Raw genomic sequence first — 19,877 nt, 5'->3', positions numbered from 1 at the left:
ATGCACATTTTTTTATAAATTAAGTTATTAACTATCCGTTATTTTAGCTCAGTTTGGAAGACTATATTTTAAGTTTATAGCTTATAATTTTATATAACTATAACATTTTTTTAAAAAAGTTTATAAGTTATTTTATACTTTATTTTATTAGTTTATATCTTATTTTTTAAATGTTATTTCAAGTAGTTTATGAGCTTATAGCTTATTATTTTTCCTTTCAATTTTACCGTTGCCATCTTAATTGAAAAAATTAAATATTAATTAAATATATATTTTTTATGTCATTTCATATTTATAAGTTAATTCAACTGCTAATTTTATTAAACACTACAAATTCAATCAACTACTCCCTCCGTTTCAAATTACTTGATTTTTTAGAAACTTTTATTTTTTTCAAATTACTTGTCTTTTTGATAATTTATGTTATATTTTGTCTATTATACCCTTTTTATTTTAAATCTTTTTATTGTATTTTTTTTACTAAACTTCTTTGTATAATTTGTTTTAAAAAAAATTGATACATAACATATTAAATTTATTGGAAAGAGAAAGTGTGTGAAAAAAAAATATTGGTGAATTAAAATAAAGATATAATAGGAAAATAAGGTGCAAAAATATACTTTCTTAATTTCTTATTTTTTTTTTCTAAAAAGTCAAATAATTTAAAACAAAGTGAGTAACTTATTTATTAGTATCAATTATAAGCTATTCACTTTAAGTTCATTCGGTGTAAAATAATTTATCAGTTATCCGTTATTCAACTAAGTCTATTGAAGTTTGTAGAGGGAGTAGTCTCTATCTACATAATGATTTTTAACAAAATCTAAACATCATTCATTAAATACTTTAATGCTTAATTAATGCTTAATAACATCATTCTAACAACACTTTCCTTTCAACTTATGTCCACTCTCTCTCTATAGGTGCCATCTTCATTCTTCACTCACTCTCTTCAACCCCCAAAACCTCCCTCTCCACCACCACAAACTTCAACTCCCTCCAATGGAAACCAACAACAACAAACAACACAAAAAGAAAAAATGGTTTGCACCACTAATCTTCTCACTTCTACTAACCACCTTCCTAATCCTCCTCTCCATCTTCATCTCCTCCGATTCCTCATCCTTACTCTACCTTTCTCGTTCAACAACCACAAAAAACTCACCTCATTTCGTTGAATCAAAGCTAAGAATATCTTCAACATCACCCATTAACTCAGTTCCAAGGATCGCTTACTTGATCTCAGGTTCAGTTGGTGATGGTGAAAGTTTAAAGAGAACCCTTAAAGCCCTTTATCATCCAAGGAATCAATATGCTGTTCATTTGGATTTAGAAGCTTCTCCTCAAGAAAGATTAGACCTTGCTAACTTTGTTAGAAATGAACCTCTTTTTGCTGAATTGGGTAATGTTAGAATGATTGTTAAGGCTAATTTGGTAACTTATAGAGGTCCTACTATGGTTACAAATACTCTTCATGCTGCTGCACTTTTGTTCAAACAAGCTGGAAATTGGGATTGGTTTATTAATCTTAGTGCTTCTGATTATCCTTTGCTTACACAAGATGGTTTGTGCCATGTTCCTTCTTTTCTTTAAATTTTACTTTTTTAATCTTTTTAAGTTTTGTTTTGGTGAGTGAGTGAGTGAAACAATGTTTTTTGTTTTTATGTTTGTGTTTTTAGTCATTTAAATGCTGTTTTGTTTTGGATTGCGTTATTTAAGAATTGACATTTCTTGTTGAGGTTTTTGCCAGCTGTATTTTGTTGCTAATTTTGCTCCTAGGTGAAATGTTGTTAAATGAGTCTGATCTGGTCCCAATCTGGGTTCAATTTGATTTCTTGTATGAAAATTTTGATGGTTTGCTTCAAAAATTGATTTTGATTTAAGCTGGATTATATATTGCTTTAGGGGAAAGTGCCTTGAGATGGCAAATTATCAGCTTATGCATCAATTCTAGTCTTGTTTTCGTAATTGTCGACAAACTCTTTCGATTTACTGCATCTCTTTTGCACCGCAGATCTACTACATACACTGTCATCAATTCCAAGACACCTTAACTTTATAGAGCACACAAGTGATATTGGCTGGAAGGAGTATGTTACTAATCCTTTTGCCCCTTCATTTTAATCTGATTTTCTTTGTTGAATGAATTTAGTGTGCAATTTTGTGAAATGTCAAATTTATATTTTCTTTACTGTTTTCATTTTTCGATAGAGATCAGAGAGCCAAGCCTGTTATAATTGACCCGGCTCTTTATAGCGTCAATAAATCTGATGTGTTTTGGGTGACAGAGAAAAGAAGTGTTCCCACTGCATATAAGCTGTTTACAGGTGAGAAACTTGGTTTTGACGCCTCTCATTTTGATTCAATCTATATTTTTGTTATTTTCTTCATTCCAGCTTAAGTAATTTGTTACTCTCCGTATCTCAAATTTGTAGAATGTTTTGGTAGTATGAGACATCTAACCCATTCATAAGTTGAAGATATTAGAAATATGGGAAGGGCAGTAAAAAGAAAACAAATTGAATTATAGTCAAACAGTCATAATGAAAAGGAAGAAAATAGAGAAAACAACGATAGTAGCTTGAAAATAACTAGAGTAGTTAGTGGCTTTGACTATGATTACTCAGAAGTACTAGGTCATCTTTCCACCTGTTCATTAGCTTTTTACTTGAATCCGTGAGATTCGGAACCTACACACCAATCAAGCTTCTTCATTAGCTAATCATCAATTACGTGTATCGGTGTTGGACATTGACATGTGTCGGCGCTACATGGCTAGAAGTTTCAGAGTTTGGAGAAATTAACTTGAATAGTTAGTCAGTCCTATACTACATCTGTGCTATATGATTTATGATTTGCTATTTGAATTTGCTCAGGTTCTGCGTGGATGATGCTCTCTCACCAATTTGTTGAATATATTTTATGGGGATGGGATAACTTGCCTAGAATAGTGTTGATGTATTATGCCAATTTTCTGTCTTCCCCTGAAGGATATTTCCACACGGTCATCTGCAATGCCGAGGAATTTCGTAACACTACTGTGAACCATGACCTCCATTTCATATCATGGGACAACCCTCCGAAACAACATCCACACTACCTTACAGCTGAACACTACCAGAGTATGGTGGAAAGCAATGCTCCTTTTGGTCGAAAATTTGGCAGGAACGAGCCTCTCTTAGATAAAATTGATACTGAACTCTTGGGACGAAATGACCATGGTTATGTGCCTGGCATGTGGTTCAGTCGAGCAAATCCAAACATCACCAAACCTTATTCTTCTATAAGAAATATCACTGAACTTAAACCTGGCCCTGGTGCAGAAAGGCTTAAACGCCTTATCAATGGTTTATTATCAGCAGAAGATTTTAAGAAAAATCAGTGTTCTTGATATCTATCATTGCTGTTTTTTAACTCCATCATTTAAGAGCAACATGCAAATGATTGATATTGCTATTGCTATGTCCACTTTCGGCACACGAGGTTGCTTTGAGACCAGTCAGGAAAGACGATAACAATAGAAAACACAGAAGATAGCTTCTTCAGAAACACAGCATTGTCGACTACTTATTTTTTTACACTAATTTTTACACGGCCACAAATATGTTGTCCATGTGTATCGATTGGTTCACACGATTCATTAAATTTTACTGGATTACATTTGCAAGTCATCCATGAAATTGTTGTGCTATATAGAATGTGTTTGTAGCAAATAAATTAGTATGAGGGATTTCAGTTGTAAGTTATAACATAAGTATGATTGTGTCTATCTGATTGTAAACTAGGAAGTACTGATACTATGAAATCTCTGTTATTCTTCAATGGTGAATCTCTTTGAAACTCCTGTGAAATTTAAATCACATTCATTCTTCAATGGTGAAATTCCTATGAAACTCAAATCACACTTATTCTCTTGCTCTACAAAAAGACCACATTGTTCTGTGTTTTTTGTCACTGATTCATCGTCCTTGACAACAGTGTTCAAAGGGTTGAATATGAGTTTTAAAAAATGAACTCCCATAACATCAAATTTGTGAAGACAATGAAGATTTGTGTTTTTTATTTGGGGATTTGATATTGTTAGGGTCTATAATAAGTTGATTGATGAGAGGAGCAATTGAGGAGATGAATATGAAAATCAACCTTTTTAAAAAATTCATCTTCAAAGTGTTGAAAATGAGTTTGAGATGAAGATATTTGAGTTTTTAGATGATTTTTTTTTTTTAGTTTAAAATCAACCCTTTTTTTTTTAGATGAAGATATTTCTTTTTAAAAAATTCATCTTCAAATTTTTTCAAAACAGCATAGCAATGTTAATATTTTCAAATATAAATGATCAAGTAAAAAAAAAGGATCTTTTTGTTTTTTAACTTTTCGTGAATCCCAATATAGCCTTGCAATCACAACAAAAGTATTACTAGTACTAATTTTAAAGAACTACATTAAAAGAATACTCCTTCCGTCCCAAAATATAAGGGAAAATTGATCAAAGAAAGTTAATGTATTTGGTTAAAAATTTAGACTAAATACATCAATTTTGTTTGACCACTTTTCCCTTATATTTTGGGACGGAGGGAGTACTTAATTTTCAATTGATCGGTTCATCACCCACCCACCCTTATGAAGTTTACAGCCTAACACCCGTGTGCCATGTGACAAAAACCCCCCGATGAAAAAGTTACAAGTAGTTGTTAACATTTTAGTTGAAATAAATACAATTAGGGTGAGGCTTTTTCTAATGTGAAAGACCTTACTATGTCTTTCACCGTGCAAGACCAAATTATGCAGTTGGATTAAATGTTCTTTAGAATATTATTGTGGTCCATCATACACATGATTATTTTACTCTTTTTCTCTCTCTTCGTTTTTTTCACTTTTGTTTTTCTCTCTCTTTGTTTTCTCCTCTTTTGCTTAACTTGTTGTTAAACATCCACCAAAGATTTCTACCATATTGATTCATATCTTTGAGAACTCGTAATTCTTAACAAGAATATCCGAGATTTGGGTCTTGGTATGAATTTGAAATAAGTTATTTTTTGTTTGAAAAAAATATGTTTGAAAGTCACCAATTTTTGTTTTCATTCCCCTATTCTAAGATCTGGATTTTGTTCCAAACACAAATGTTTCTATGAAAATTGCACTAAAAAGTTGAAATCTATTTTTTGTTCAAGAGACCCACTCAAATTTGATAATTTTTAGAATATTTTTTTTGAAGAATAATTTTTATTTTTTAGAATATTAATTTATCATCTTCATGAAATAAGAAGAGTTGTGCTTCTTTTTGAAATAATTAAGTTTTAGTCAAATATAGATCTAGACCGCCATTGATGATGTACTGTAGTTGCTGGATAAGAATAACCATAAGTGGTGTTACTGTTTACTGTCAGGAAATTTTTTTTGCAGTGCAATAATTGCAGGCTAGAAAGTGACGAAGTTAGGAGAAAATAATTATGTGTGGGAAACTATATGTTAAGATTGGTGAAACTAAAATATCTAATGATCAATAACTGTCTTTCATCATACACAACTTGTGCAACTTGTGCACAGTAGCATTCGCCTTAGGGTGAATCTTTATAGAAATACACATTCATACAAGGGAAAAATAGTACAATTAACAATCGATATATGCCAAAACCATATTTAATTAGTTTGCCAGGGTTCCAATGGCATTTGATTTTTTCTGTCCATAATTTGATGCAACCTACGTGAAGGTTGCTTAAGAAAGAAGAAATACCCTAATGTATTGTCACGGTATATTTTATTTTATTTTGCATGTATAGTGTGAAACATTAGATTAATTAAATTTAATGGCTGAGATTTGGTGTAAGTATTTTAACTTACATTTAGTGTTAACGGATCTGACATTATGTTTTTTTTTTTTTTTGGAATTAATGCTGACTCATTTTACATACTTATTTAAATATATTGTTTAATTTATTGTTTAATTTTTTATTTTTTATTTTTTTTCCCCATTTTTCCCACTCATGTGTGTATCCAAATTCTTTTTATTTAAGATTGTGAATGAGCAACTCGAAACAAAAAAAAACAAAAAACAAAAAAATGTAACTCAAGTGTTATCCACTATTTAATATTAAGATTAAATATATCGTACAAAGTTAATCTATGAGTTATTTTTCGGTGCATCATCAAGGTTAGGTTTCCTGATAATAAAACTTTGAAAACTATATTTGATGCATCATCCTGGCCCTAGACTTAATCACGCACGCTGAGACAATTTTACTACATATCAGTCCCAAAGCATGTAATTAAACTGATATATGTCAATCTAACACAATTATATGTGTATAATATGCAAAGTATTTATTATACCTGCCACAAAAATTTTACATGCCGCTTTTTTTGTGCCTCAAATTCCAAATTAGCTTTTTCTTGAGTTGTCCATCAGTATTGTTTTTCTTAAGGTGAGTCAACCATTCATCATATCATAATATTTTTATTTAATTTAATAACAGTCCAAACAGTGCTTATGGAATAAATTAAGTGTTAGCAATGGTGGGTAAACAGTGTAGTGGTATTGTAGTGTCATTCTATATAGTATGTGAAATTTCAAAATAATTTCACACCGTAACAACCGCATTAATTACACGCTGCAACAACCGCAATGACTGCAATCGCAACAACCGCATCCGTGATCGCAACCGTAATTTAAGACCTTGCTCACACAGAACAAAGCATTGGCAGCGGTAGTTATTTGGTTCCATATATGCAAGCGGTGTAAAGGACAAAGTGACCATGACAGAAGGATAAAGAAAAAATATTGCATAGAATAGACTGACTTGGATCAGACAAGCCAAGAGTAATTTTTATGCATACAGTGCCAAGAGTATAGAAGTGAATCTCTAATTGTATAGGAGTGAATTGACAAGCCAAGAGTAATTTTTATGCATATAATTTGTATATATAGAAGTGACTCAGATAAGCCAATAGTAATTAAAGAAAATCAGGTATTTAAATGATTCAATTAATATGTACCAAATAATTACATACTTTGGGACTGATATATAGTAAAATTGGCTCAGCGTGCGTGATTAAGTCTAGGACCAGGATGAAACAACAGCCGCAGCAGCAGACAGTGTTGCAGCTGAGGATCCAGATTGATGATGAAGGTCATCAAGTCTTATTTATAGTAATTGATTTATCTCAGAAATGAATAATTAAATGGATTCCTGAGATGAATTCTTTGTAAGCAAATTGGCAAGTTCCACAAGTGCAAAAATGGTAAAGCTAAAAAAAAATCTTTGAAGGTCGTATGAAGGGTCTTGTAAATCAAGAATACCAAGCTATTGTGTTGTTTAATTATTTACGAAAGAGCCTTGTTGGCAAGGTTGTTAAAATCTTCGTTTGAAATTGTTAAAATTATATGGATTATATATTTTTATGTATGACTTCGTATTAAATTGGAGTTAAAATTATTTTGAACAAAATAATCATTTTGAATAAAATATAAAGTTAAAATGAGTTTACACGATTTAACTCTATATAAAATCAGTAAAATCACTTAAACACGCATGTTTTCACCCAACGATTTAAAAATTTAATTTTTTGTAATCAATTCAAAAGTTCAATTTTACTACATCCGTCCCTAAATACAATATCTTATCGAGATAGTAACAATTATTACACATGTGATTATTTTTTATAATAGTATACTCTCTATGTTCCTTTTTTTTTTGTTCTTTTATTATAAGTGAAAATCATGGTTGAATAATTGATTATTTAGTCTATATTACCAAGTATATCAATTATTAAATGAGTATATCAAAAGTTAAACAAATAATAATTTTTAGTACTTGTATGTTTTCAACAATGTCACGTATTTTTATGCACATGAGCGAAAAAAATAATATAAAAGGAATAGATGAAAACAAGTGAGAAACAATATAAAGAATTAATTATTTATATTTTGATAAAAATAATATAATATTGCTAAATTTTATATGATTATTTAAATATAATATTTTTTTGGTAGATAAACGAAATGACGTCTAATCTAGCAATTTCGACATTCTTGTCGGTTGAGCTAAGAACTGTGGGCATCTAAATATAACAAGTTATTTGATAAACAATAAATACATAAATATTGTAAAAAAAAATACATAGTATATAATAGGGGTTTCTTAAAAATCAAATTAAACAATACGGGTTAAAATATACAATCACTTTATATTTCAATCATATATAATATTTAATCTCACGTTGCTTCTTTAGAAAATATTCAATCTCACATGATATGCATGATTCAAAGAGTCATATTTAATAATTATAAAAATAATGTCATATTTAATATGTGAAAAAATGAGAGACATATTATTTCCTAACAAGATATATTGATGAGAATATAGTTGTTGTGTTATTTGTTATTGAAATGCGCATGACTATATATAGTCATATTTAACTAATAAGAATGAGAGAAAATCAATTAAGTGTGAATTATTCAATATTTATTTTTTTTATTTAAAATTGATAATATATTAATTTTGTCATTTTCTTTAATTAATATTCATAACACTTAAATTTCTAAATTAAAAATAAAATTTTTAATTTCACGTTCAAAATTAAATAAGTTAAAATATATATTATATATGTTTATTTTAATACGAGGTAAACTCTGCAAATTTACGAGTTGAATCTACGTTTCGTTTCCACCTAACCGAAACGAGTTCACGTAAAAACTAGATTCTGACAACCTTACTTGTTGGAGCTATTGCTTGTTTACTTTGTTTTTTTTTTTTTCCTTCCTGTGATTTTCTATCTATAGTCTAGGAGTTCATTGCAACTTTTGAATCCGTGTAAATTGACTTATTTAAATTTAGGTTTAAATGTAGTTTTGATCCCCCAATTTTGAATTTTTTGAAGTTTTGGTCCTCCTATTTCAAAAACCAACTTTCCAGTCCCCCTATTTTAGATTTTTTGTACTTTTGGTCCCCCACTTCATTTTGAGTCAATTTTCATGATGTGACAGATGACACATGGACACTACAATTACACGTGGCATTATTATTTATTTTATTTCAATAAATCATATTATTAAAAATTATTTTGATTACAGTAAAAAATAATTATTTTGATTAATAAAATATTAAATAAATAAATTAAAAGAGATTAATTCCAAAAATCTCTAATTTTACTAGAATTCTTCACCATCATAGTTGTGTTCATCCTCTCATCTCCAAATCCAAATTTATTCGTCTATTAACAAAAAAAAATCCAAATTTATTCAACTTCATCACCAACCCCACCAAAACCTTTCTCCGTTTCTTCCACTTAACTCCTCGTAACCAAAAATCTCACTAATGTGAACAAGAAATTTTTTCATGTTTTTCAATCAGGAAATCGTTCATTGTTTCCCAATATCAATAAAATTACTTATTTACTGTTCAAGTTTATTTGAACAATAACTTTTCTCATAGCATAAAACTCCAGACCTAAAGGGAAATCAACTCAACAAAGCATTCCCTAATTTTGAAGATAGGATGAGGAAAAAATTTAGATTTGAGATGAGATGATGATCGTAGATGAAGAGATCTGGGAAAATTTGGGATTTTTGGGATTAATCTCTTTTAATTAATTAATTTATTTAATATTTTATTAATCAAAATAAATTTTAATAAAATGATTTATTGAAATAAAATAAACAATAATGTCACGTGTAATTGTAGTTTCCATGTGTCATCTGCCACATCATGGAAATTGACTCAAAATGAAGTGGGGACCAAAAGTACAAAAAATCTAAAATAGGGGGACTAAAAAGTTGGTTTTTAAAATAGGGGGACCAAAACTTCAAAAAATTCAAAATAGAGGGATCAAAACTGCACTTAAGCCTTAAATTTATTACAATTTACAAACTTAAGTTTTGTTGAGTAAAAAAAAAACTTAAGTTTTGTGAAACTTAATTTACAAAAACAACTTATAACAATTTCATAAGTTTTTTTTCAATTTACTTTCATAAATTCTTCAATATAGCTTATAAAAATAGGTTGTAGGACACATTAAAACAATTTATCTTTATTTAAATTTTTACTGTAAAAAAACTAAAAATAACTTGTATAAGCTATACATAGACATTTATCATGAATTGATAAAAAAAAACATTTATCATGCTAATGAACTATTGATCCAATGAGAGTTAAAAAAAAAAAAATACCACTCCTAGTCTTCTATTAACTTATTATTATGAATAAACTATTTAAGAATTTAAAAATAGTTATAATTAGGGGTGTGCAAATATATTGTAACAGATGGAATCCACTCTAAGGAGATTAAGTTGGGTGTTTCAGGCGAGTTTATATGATTGCCGGGTCTACGGATAGCAAATACCGAATAAATACGGTTAAACATGGTCGGGTTTGATTTTGAAAATTTAAATATGTCGTTAACCGAACCCGACCGAGGTTGTAAAATCACGAGTTTTTTATATCTTATCGTAAGTATTGAAGCATCGTTTCTTTTATAAAAAAGACACTACAAGTTATTTACACACGACTCAAGATAGACTGTATTATTGCAAAGTTAAATTATATTTTTATCATATCGCTGGTCTAATCTATGGAAGATATTTACTAACAAGTTAACCTAAAGTGAAAATATTATATTATTTTATATGTGTATGTGTCTATTTTTTGATTGATGTGTTGACCCGAATAAACCGAACCAACCAACCCGTAATTCATATAAACCGACACCCGACAAAATCGAAACTTGAAATAGTCGGTGACGGGCCAAAATTTTATACTCTCGATTTTTCTCGGATGAGTCATTTATGGTCTGAATCCGACCGAACCCGCCAGATGCCCTACCATATAATAACTTCACTTTACTCGTCATCCCAGTCACTCGGTCTTCCTGTTCCAAGAAGCTGCTACTGCCATTTCACAGATCCAAATCTCAATTTTCCCTCACATTTTCTCGAGAAAATTTCCCCTTTCACTGAAAAAATCTCAACCTTCAATCATCTCTCCATCGCCATTTTTTCCATGGCAAATGCCTGGAAAAGAGATAAACCCTCTCGACTACTCTCACCAAAGTTACTTTTTTTACTCTTCTCTTCCACTCTCCTCTTACTCTTTCTCTACTTCGCATTCCTCACTCCTCGTCCTTCAAACCCTAACCCTAATTTCATCACTCTCAACACCAATCTCTTCTCAAATTCAATCTCCCCTTTCGATTGCCTCAAATCTCCACAAGCTCACCCCGTCGTTGCAAGCGTCGTTGAAGGCGTTCGTTACCCGTTTCTCTTCTCGCTTTCCGATTTCGGAAACTTACCTGATAAGCCACACAAGAATATTGTGAGATTGCTGAAAGGGAAACCTTTTCGAAAACCGGATATTTCTGTGACTATTCAGGAGGTTCTTGAGAAGGCGAAAAGTGAGGGGAGTAATGGGTTTGTTGTAGATGTGGGTGCTAATGTTGGTATGGCGAGTTTTGCTGCTGCGGTAATGGGGTTTCGTGTTTTGGCTTTTGAACCTGTTTTTGAGAATTTGCAGAAGATTTGTGAAGGGATTTACTTTAATAGAGTTGCGGATTTGGTTACTTTGTTTGAAGCTGCAGCTTCAGATCATCTTGGTAACATTACCGTTCATAAGGTGATTTTTATTTTTAAAAAAAACTTGTTTTTGTGATTTTTCTGTGGTTGAATTGAATTTATGGTTCCTATTTTCCTATAGTTTATGGTGATTTTGTGAATTGGACTGTTGTGAGGAATTGTGGAAAGAAGCTTGAGTTAGTATGTAGTAATGTAATAAGCTCATAAGAAAAGAATCCTCTAAAGTGGGGTAGATTGCTTTGATGAGGGGCAACAAAAAAAATAACAGAATTGTTTTGAGTTTTAGAATGTCTGGTGAGTGATGAATGAATTTGTGAAAATGAGAACCTACTTCCTTCTATAGTTCAAGTATAGCAAGCAATTAGAGATGTTTTAAGTCTTTTCTTAGTTTATTTTGGAAAAGGTTCAGTGTTACAGAATAAGGTAATATGTAAATTAGTGGAAACAGTTTTCTAAACTTCTCTGGAAGTTATTAACTTGCTAAATAAGGTAGACCCAGTGTGCCATTTGTATAGAGCTAATGTTTAGGATATTTGCATACTCTTATCTGTGTTACGGAAAGATTGATCAATTTGAGGTTAATCAGTGTGCTGTCTGATTTATTTGCAAAACATGACCATAGTGAATATGGGTTTGATATTTAGCTACTGGTTGCAAACTTGCAGTGTCTTACTGTGTTTGTCCTTTCCTATTTAGCTGACAATTCTGATTCTACTTTTTCTGTTATCTTCTCTTGTTTACTCAGTAAACTTGATGTTAGCTTTGCATTTGAAGTTATGTTAAAGCTTAAAGGACATATCTGATTAGTTCAAATGGTTGGGTTGGGTGGAGACTAAAAAGATCCCAGGTTCTGGTGATGGTAATGACTTCCCAATATACCCCCCCAAAATCCTCAAATTGCTGACTGAAAATTTGTTTGGGTTGGTTAGTTCCGGCACTTGGCATATTTCATTGTAAAAACTGGGATGAATGTCATAAGTCTCATTATTTTCCGCTTAGGGTGGCAACATGAATATGGTGGTCTTAATATTTAATGTGCTACCAACATTACTCACTTTTCATGGCAACTTAAGAAATAAGAATAATGCACAAGATGAGTATGCAATAAATGCATTGTGGTTCTAAGGATGCTTAGTAGTTTGAAAATTGAGAAAGATGCAACAAATTTGTTCTATTTTTGGTTTTGGTTATAGTTGTCTAGTCTGATTCCTTGAAAGTGTATGTTTCTTGAAATGAAATGGTTATGGGGTGGAAATTTATAACACAAGGCTTCTAAGCCCTCATTGTTCCGGACAAGAAAATCAATCTATTTATCATAAAATGCTACTATTGCTTGTTATTCATGTGCTGATGTTGTTTTTATTTTCTGTGTTCTTAATTTTCCAGTTGGTTGGTAGGCTGGACAACAGTGCAGTTTCTGCCACAGGAGCAAAGTTGGCATTTAAGTCCAACGAAGAAGTAGCTTTTCAAGTACGCACTGTTCCACTTGATGAAGTGATTCCAACATCAGAGCGCGTGCTTCTGCTCAAAATAGACGTTCAGGGCTGGGAATATCATGTTCTCAAAGGAGCTTCAAAGTTACTCTCAAGGAAGGGAAGCCAAGCTCCTTATCTCATATACGAGGAAGATGAGCGTTTGTTGCAGGCCAGTAATAGCAGCGCTAAAGAAATTCGAGACTTCCTTCGTAGTGTGGGTTATCATGATTGCACCCAACATGGCACAGATGCACACTGCACCAAGAAGGATTGATTGTAATTTTGGTTTGGTTTTGCAGCACCTTGATGGAAAATCAAGTCATTCCTAGTTCATGTCTACACTTTCCAGTTGACTAATTCTGAGTGTCAGCAAATTGCTGAGCGACGAACGATTAGACAAATTGACTACAGGTGATGATGGAAACACGTTGAGATGGGTGGCAACTGCACTGCTAACAGCAAGCTGCTTAACAACATCATCATGCAAAAGTATCTAATTGACCTGCATTACATTCCATATGATTCTTGTGTAGATGTCTTTGGATTTTACTAAGGTTCTGTATACAATCTTTTAATTGTAGGCATTTATATTTATTAAATGCACGCGCCCTCAAGTTTCGAGTTCCGTTGAAACTTATGTATTAGAAATCCGGAATACAAAAGCTTCTCATGATTGATTTGTCCGAAACATACATAAATTATATCATTTATGGAAGACAACATGATCCAAATATTTTATAAATGGGTATCGTGAACCTGTATGTTTCCAGAATACAGTAAATAATTGTCCAGCTCAAATAAATAGAATGTACTAAGCTTATGTGCTAGCAAGACTAAATAATAAATGAATTGCTATTAAGTTTCAACTTGTGGGTGAGTTGAAACATCGAGCACTATGTGGAAGAGAAACAGGAAGTCTTTGTCATCTTCAGAAATCTCTTTGCAGGACTCCCAGGATATCTATGGTTCAAAACTGTAAATCTGTAAAAACGAGTGCATTAAGAAACTTTAGAACCATTGTTCAGCCTAAAACGTTTGATGCTCAAACTATGTTCAAACAGAAGATAGTTGTGTCTATTACCAAAACAATTACTGTCTAGAGACATTGATTCCTGAGGCTCAAGCCACACAACTAAGTCTTCAGGATTCTTTTGGGCCACTAGTTTTTGAAGGGCCAGCTCTCTCCACCATAACATCATAAAGCTGCTTTCCATTCTGTTTGGCCAAAGCAAATCAGCAAGAAAAAATGAAGATAATGTTAAAGCTTAATGTATGCAACACTAGCAAGAATGATATTTAATTTCTAAACTATTTCCTATTTGGATATTTGCTTCACTTGCTTACAAAGATTATTGGGAAGAAATGAATTTGTCCTTCGGGTTTTGTTTGCGTTTCCTTGAAGTAAACCAAGATAGGAAAGTTCGGCCACCAGAATTCCCAATTAACAAAGGTTGAGTACCTACAGCATATAAACATGTTTTTTAGTTCTATTGTTGCGAAAGTCTAGTCAGTGTTGAATCAAAACAGGTTACTTACTTCCAGCGGTTTTTTCCACCCACGAAAGCATTCTCGCCTGATTCGTCGAGCTGATCGCCTATCTTCACCTCCTAAACCACATTTTGCATGTAACTCTGAGGGTTTTTAGATAGATACAGGAAAGCAAGTGCTTGAAAAGAAAATACTAGTATGGATAAACAAGAAAACTCTTGGAGGGTTAGGAAGGGAACAAACCAAAGTTTCATCATCAAAGACGAATCTCACTCTAGTGGCCTGTGAAAATATAAAACAAATAATAATTAGCAAAAAAGTCAGCCTCAGAAAAATGGAATGGAAAAATCAGTTGGCAAACAATGTTCTTGCTGCTTTAACTAAAGTACTTGGATCATGATGCAAGTTAGCACATTTCCTAATTAAACTTTCTCCAACTTGTAACTACCTGGACCAACAGAAGTAATCCAAGGAGACCAACAGGTACAGCAGGCACTAGATTTTCTGTGTAAACTAACCCACCAGCTATACCTGATAGTACAATTTAAATCATCAATAATTTAGAACTTTTATGAATCTACTTATACAAGGAAATGCAAAAAAGAAAAAAAAACTGAGTACACTTTCTTCTACTAATAATAATCTCACTCAAGATTTTATTTGTAAGCCTAAAATCATGTGAAGAGAGAATGAGTGGTTACCTAGTAGTACAATTGGAATCCTGTAATCTGGTTCAGGAATCACAGTCTCTCTGACTATACTCTTCTTCACCTTCTTTCCAAGTCCAAACTGTCAACAAAGAAATTCACAGTTACCAGTCATAGTAACCTACCAAACACACGGATATAGACACCGAACACAACAATAACACTGAGCCATGGAATCAGTATCAGACACCAGACACACCTTCATATTGAAGTGTCAGGGCTACATAGGTAACTACATGAAAGATAGTTATACAATACTAGTACTACAAGCTAAGTAGTACAACTTTGTAAGCAACTACAAAAAAATAACAACATAGAGCCAATCGAGGTTGCAAGTTACCAGTGAGTTAACAACAAAACGGTTTCCATGGATTCTTGCTATTTGTCTCTCAGAGAAATTTGGATTGAACAAAACTTGTCCACACAATGAAGTCCTAAAACCACTCAAACATCCAATCTTTTCCCTCCCTGAAACAACCAACCACATTTAAAACCCATAATTAATATCAAACTTAAGGGTATGAAATCTTTGTGAAAAAATCAACTTTTTTGAAAAGGGTGAATTAATTTTTGACTTAAATCAACACAGAACACCTATAAATGGAAATTATATGCAAATTTGCTTACTTTGGGAGGGAAGAAACCGGTGTACGGACAGTAAAGTGGTTGCCATTTGTTTCTGATTCACAAAATCCTTGTCTTTGTTTTGTGTGGTGGAACACAGAAATGATATTACGGTTAGGCCCACTATTTTGTGACATAATTGGAATATGCCTAAGGGCAATAAAGTAATAAAAGCGTGATCATTAGTTAACCACCGATTCATTCATTAAAGGGTCTTATCTTTCTTACAAATATCCTTTACATTGAAAACTGATAAGAGTTCACTCCCAGTTCAATTCAGACCAAGCTTCACTACCCCTTTTAATAATGGCACACTCTTTGAGTTTTGCTCCTATTTGTTCCTTGAAATCATCAAACACACCTGGTATTGTCAACTCTTTCTGCTTGTGTGTGTGTGTTAGTGTTTTCTTATCTTTTTTTTTATTTATTTTTTATTACAAAGCTTATGTATTGAATGAGAATTTGTTTTACTTTTCATAGGATCTCTTATCGGTAATTCAGTTGCCCGAAAGGCTTTTTCGATTAAGGAAGTTAGTCTGAATTCTAAAGTTGGAAACTTTCAGTCTTTGGAAGTTAAGGTGAGATTGATTTTAGTATCTCAATTTACAAATAAGATATTTTTTGTTCATTCTCTTTGTGTAAAAATTGCTGGCAAGAACAAACACATGGGTCTTTTACGGTCTTCTGTGATATGTAGTTCATAAGCTGGAATTTATGGTATTGGTAGCAATGACATTGATTAATGTTTGGTTCTAGTAAAGGATAAGTTTGGATATTTATTGCCTAATGAAATGGAATTATGGAATCAAGTGAATTTGCAAAAATAATTTCTTTTTGTAGATATTTTTATAATGAAAAAGGAAAAATGAGACTTGGGTCCTGTTTGGATGAGCTTATTTGAGTTTATTTACTGCATAAGTACTTGTGAGACTATTTGAGAGAGCTCATAGAAACAACTCATGGCATGTCAGTAAGCTATTTTTAGCTTATTTCTATAAGCTCTCTCGAATAACTTATGAAAATAGTTTGACTTTATTTTATCTTTTGTTATAGAAACTGATTATACATAAAGCACTTAATTATGCTGTATCCTATCCAAACAGGATCCTATGTCTCCTGGATTCCATTTCATTTTTTCCATTCTGTTCCATCTCATCCCTGTCGGTCAATCCCAACATAGCATTGGTAGATCATTAACCAGTTTAGTTGTTCTTCAGAAAAAGAATGCGAGTGTTGATGCAACGGTTAGAGTTGGTGTCATGTGTGTACAATAGATTCGCAATAGCTTTGACCTTTTTATTATACGTGTCATAGCTGCATATATAGCGAATCAGTCTTTGATTTTGTTTTAATACAGGCTACAGAAGATAGTAGTCCAGCCATAAAACAGGCTACAGGAGATAGTAGTCCAGCCGCAAAAGCAAGAAGCCTTTTTTGTCCTGATTGTGATGGAAATGGTAAGTGAAATTGTAGATTTCAACTTCTTGTTTATGTTTATACTTGGTAGTTTTTATTCTTTATTCAAAGAAGGCTTTAAATTAACGAGCTCCATCGCGTGATATCATATATAGCATTCTGCTTCCTATTTGAGTTTAGCAGATATTTTACCAAATAGAATGTATCACCTTAAACAATATGGTCTAACAATCAGCTTCTTCTTTTGTTAGTTGCTCAACCTTTAGTTTTATTCTCGGCAATTTTTTCTGCGTCTTTTCAGTTAGTTATTGTTGACTTGTTGATGATTCTGTAGTCTCTACTATGCATAAACATAATTAGCACTCAATTCACGGAGCTGATATCTTTTTGCTGAACTTTCAGGTGCAATAGCATGTACTCAATGCCAAGGCGGCGGAGTTAATTTGATAGATCACTACAATGGACGGTTTAAAGCTGGTGGATTATGCTGGCTATGCAGGTAACTGTTACATGTGACTGTGATATGTTGTGGCTTGTATGATGTATTAGTATAATTTCTTTGCAGCATGTATGTATGTTTGTTTGTTCTGATTCTGATCATATGTATGTATGTTTGTTTGTTTCAGGGGTAAAAAAGATATTTTGTGTGGAAGCTGTAATGGAGCTGGTTTTCTTGGTGGATTCATGAACACAAATGATGAATAGAAAATTGGATAGATTGAATCATGAGGATTGCCTTTAGCTGTGAACAAAGAGAAAAGGAAGTGGAAATGTGTTGTTAGTCTTTTTTGTACTAATGTGTATTTATTTATTTATTTATTTATGTAATTTGCTGGCAACAAGATTTTGTCTGAATTTATAACTTTTTTTGGACTGGACTTCAATTTATAATTGTTCTATGGATGGATGGATGAGTGTATACCTATTAACTGCTATAGTGCTATATTTAGTTTTATTTGTTTATTTTTTTGAAAAAATATATTTTGTTTGATTGGATTAAGCATAAAAGTTCAACTAATGATCCAGCAAAATAAAGCACAAAAATATGAAAATATTAAAAATATTCCCTTTTACTTTTTTGGCAAATCAAGGTATCCTATGCATGCAATTGCAGAGATCCCACTTTCACTATTTATCCGCTCAATTCCCTTATTGAAAAAAATTATTAGGAATGTGTTTGTTTCAAGTTATTTTTGTAGATTCTTAGAAATAAAATGATAGAAAATAACATTTCAATAGTTGTTACAAATTTACTAAATTTTATTCTTGGATATAAAAAATTGTTGAAAAAGGAAAAACTTTCTCAAGAAAGGAAGTAGATGGAAAAATAAATTCCACAAAGATGAGAATAAACTCACATGTAATTATCGATTAACTATCTTATTATAAAGGTTTCCGGAGATATTTAAATTTAATCAAACATAATTTTTTTAAAATACTTGAAAAAATATTTATAAATAAAATACTTATATTCACAAAAATAAATTTAGTAAATTTGAAACAAACACTTCCTACTATTAAATTATTGCTTATGCAAAAAGTTCTAAATTTCAAAAAATAAAGAAAAATCTCATTTTGTCCACAAGTCTTAGTTCAACTAACAAAGAAATGTTGAAATTGTTAGACCAGGGTTCGAACCCAAACTCCATCATTTGTGTGTGTGAGTTTATGATTGCTTTGCTATGCACCAAAAAAAACTCATTTTAGCCTGTGCTTTGCAGTTGATTTGAATGTTTTCTTAATAATTTTTTGACAAAGTATCAGTAATAGACTAAATAATAGCATTGAAATGTTATATGTTGTCAAAACACACTTTATTAACGTCATATAGCTAGCTACGAGACGATATACCAACAAGTCGCTTTGGCCGAGTGGTTAAGGCGTGTGCCTGCTAAGTACATGGGGTTTCCCCGCGAGAGTTCGAATCTCTCAGGCGACGATTTCTTTTTTATTTTATTTCTTAACATAATTAATTTCATATGCTTTCGTTGTGTTGGTTCTCTGTTTCTTGCAACAAAACAGGTTCTGTTAGGAGATATTGGTTATAATCTGTTTCTTATTTGGAACTGAGATTGAAACAGGCAGTGTTATGAAATTGGTACTCTCTTTTCTGGTTTGACCTTCAACCTTATATTTAATCGGTTCTTTCTTGTTCTTGCATGTCACTTTAGTGAATCTTGGTGCTAATTTGTGTTCATGCATTGTGTTTAGTAAGGCAAAATTAAGTTTTTTTTTTGACAGCCAAAGTTTAGTAATTAATTGTTAATGTTGTACTTTTCTACTCTACAAGGACTTAAACTCAGGTCATTTTACTCCTTAACTCTTAGCTCAAATCAGTTGAACTACTCAACCACTACAATAATATAAGTTTATGCCGTGATTGTGTTTTGTTTTTTCTGAGGGTGCTTCTTCAATTTCTTCATTACCCTTTGTTGAATAATATTCTTAATGTAATGCTTATTGTCTTAATCATTTGCTTCCTCAAACTGTCCCTACCTAATTAGTTGAATTATAATCCAAGATGCGTTTGTAGTCCAACGGTTAGGATAATTGCCTTCCAAGCAATAGACCCGGGTTCGACTCCTGGCAAACGCATTTACATAT

General features: G+C 31.9%; 4 protein-coding genes and 2 non-coding genes across 6 annotated transcripts; 5 read left to right on the top strand and 1 right to left on the bottom strand.

Moving 5' to 3' along the window:
• Nucleotides 1-866: 866 nt before the first annotated feature.
• LOC123921326 (beta-glucuronosyltransferase GlcAT14B-like) lies at nt 867-3,874 on the top strand. Its single transcript, XM_045973817.1, has 4 exons — nt 867-1,564; nt 2,015-2,090; nt 2,212-2,327; nt 2,877-3,874. The coding sequence occupies exons 1-4, from the start codon at nt 1,003-1,005 to the stop codon at nt 3,389-3,391; spliced, it is 1,269 nt and encodes a 422-aa protein (XP_045829773.1). The 5' UTR covers nt 867-1,002; the 3' UTR covers nt 3,392-3,874.
• A 6,883-nt stretch (nt 3,875-10,757) lies between these two features.
• On the top strand, nt 10,758-14,253 carry LOC123921322. Its single transcript, XM_045973814.1, has 2 exons — nt 10,758-11,603; nt 12,950-14,253. Exons 1-2 carry the CDS (start codon nt 10,770-10,772, stop codon nt 13,310-13,312), a joined length of 1,197 nt encoding a protein of 398 aa, XP_045829770.1. The 5' UTR covers nt 10,758-10,769; the 3' UTR covers nt 13,313-14,253.
• On the bottom strand, nt 13,745-16,006 carry LOC123921323. Its single transcript, XM_045973815.1, has 9 exons — nt 15,861-16,006; nt 15,574-15,701; nt 15,228-15,315; nt 14,975-15,057; nt 14,770-14,808; nt 14,575-14,645; nt 14,383-14,497; nt 14,120-14,253; nt 13,745-14,019 (listed from the first exon to the last, which is right to left on the bottom strand). The coding sequence occupies exons 1-8, from the start codon at nt 15,904-15,906 to the stop codon at nt 14,179-14,181; spliced, it is 645 nt and encodes a 214-aa protein (XP_045829771.1). The 5' UTR covers nt 15,907-16,006; the 3' UTR covers nt 13,745-14,019; nt 14,120-14,178.
• On the top strand, nt 15,864-18,228 carry LOC123921325 (protein BUNDLE SHEATH DEFECTIVE 2, chloroplastic-like). Its single transcript, XM_045973816.1, has 5 exons — nt 15,864-16,221; nt 16,338-16,435; nt 17,215-17,314; nt 17,676-17,772; nt 17,900-18,228. Exons 1-5 carry the CDS (start codon nt 16,164-16,166, stop codon nt 17,976-17,978), a joined length of 432 nt encoding a protein of 143 aa, XP_045829772.1. The 5' UTR covers nt 15,864-16,163; the 3' UTR covers nt 17,979-18,228.
• A 902-nt stretch (nt 18,229-19,130) lies between these two features.
• Nucleotides 19,131-19,212, top strand: TRNAS-GCU. Its single transcript has one exon. It is a non-coding gene; the product is annotated as a tRNA-Ser (tRNA).
• A 584-nt stretch (nt 19,213-19,796) lies between these two features.
• Nucleotides 19,797-19,868, top strand: TRNAG-UCC. The gene has a single exon. It is a non-coding gene; the product is annotated as a tRNA-Gly (tRNA).
• Nucleotides 19,869-19,877: the final 9 nt, after the last annotated feature.

This window comes from Trifolium pratense, linkage group LG4 (assembly GCF_020283565.1).
Source record: "Trifolium pratense cultivar HEN17-A07 linkage group LG4, ARS_RC_1.1, whole genome shotgun sequence".
NCBI classification, from domain to species: domain Eukaryota; kingdom Viridiplantae; phylum Streptophyta; class Magnoliopsida; order Fabales; family Fabaceae; genus Trifolium; species Trifolium pratense.
This window is presented reverse-complemented; position numbering and strand designations above follow the sequence as displayed.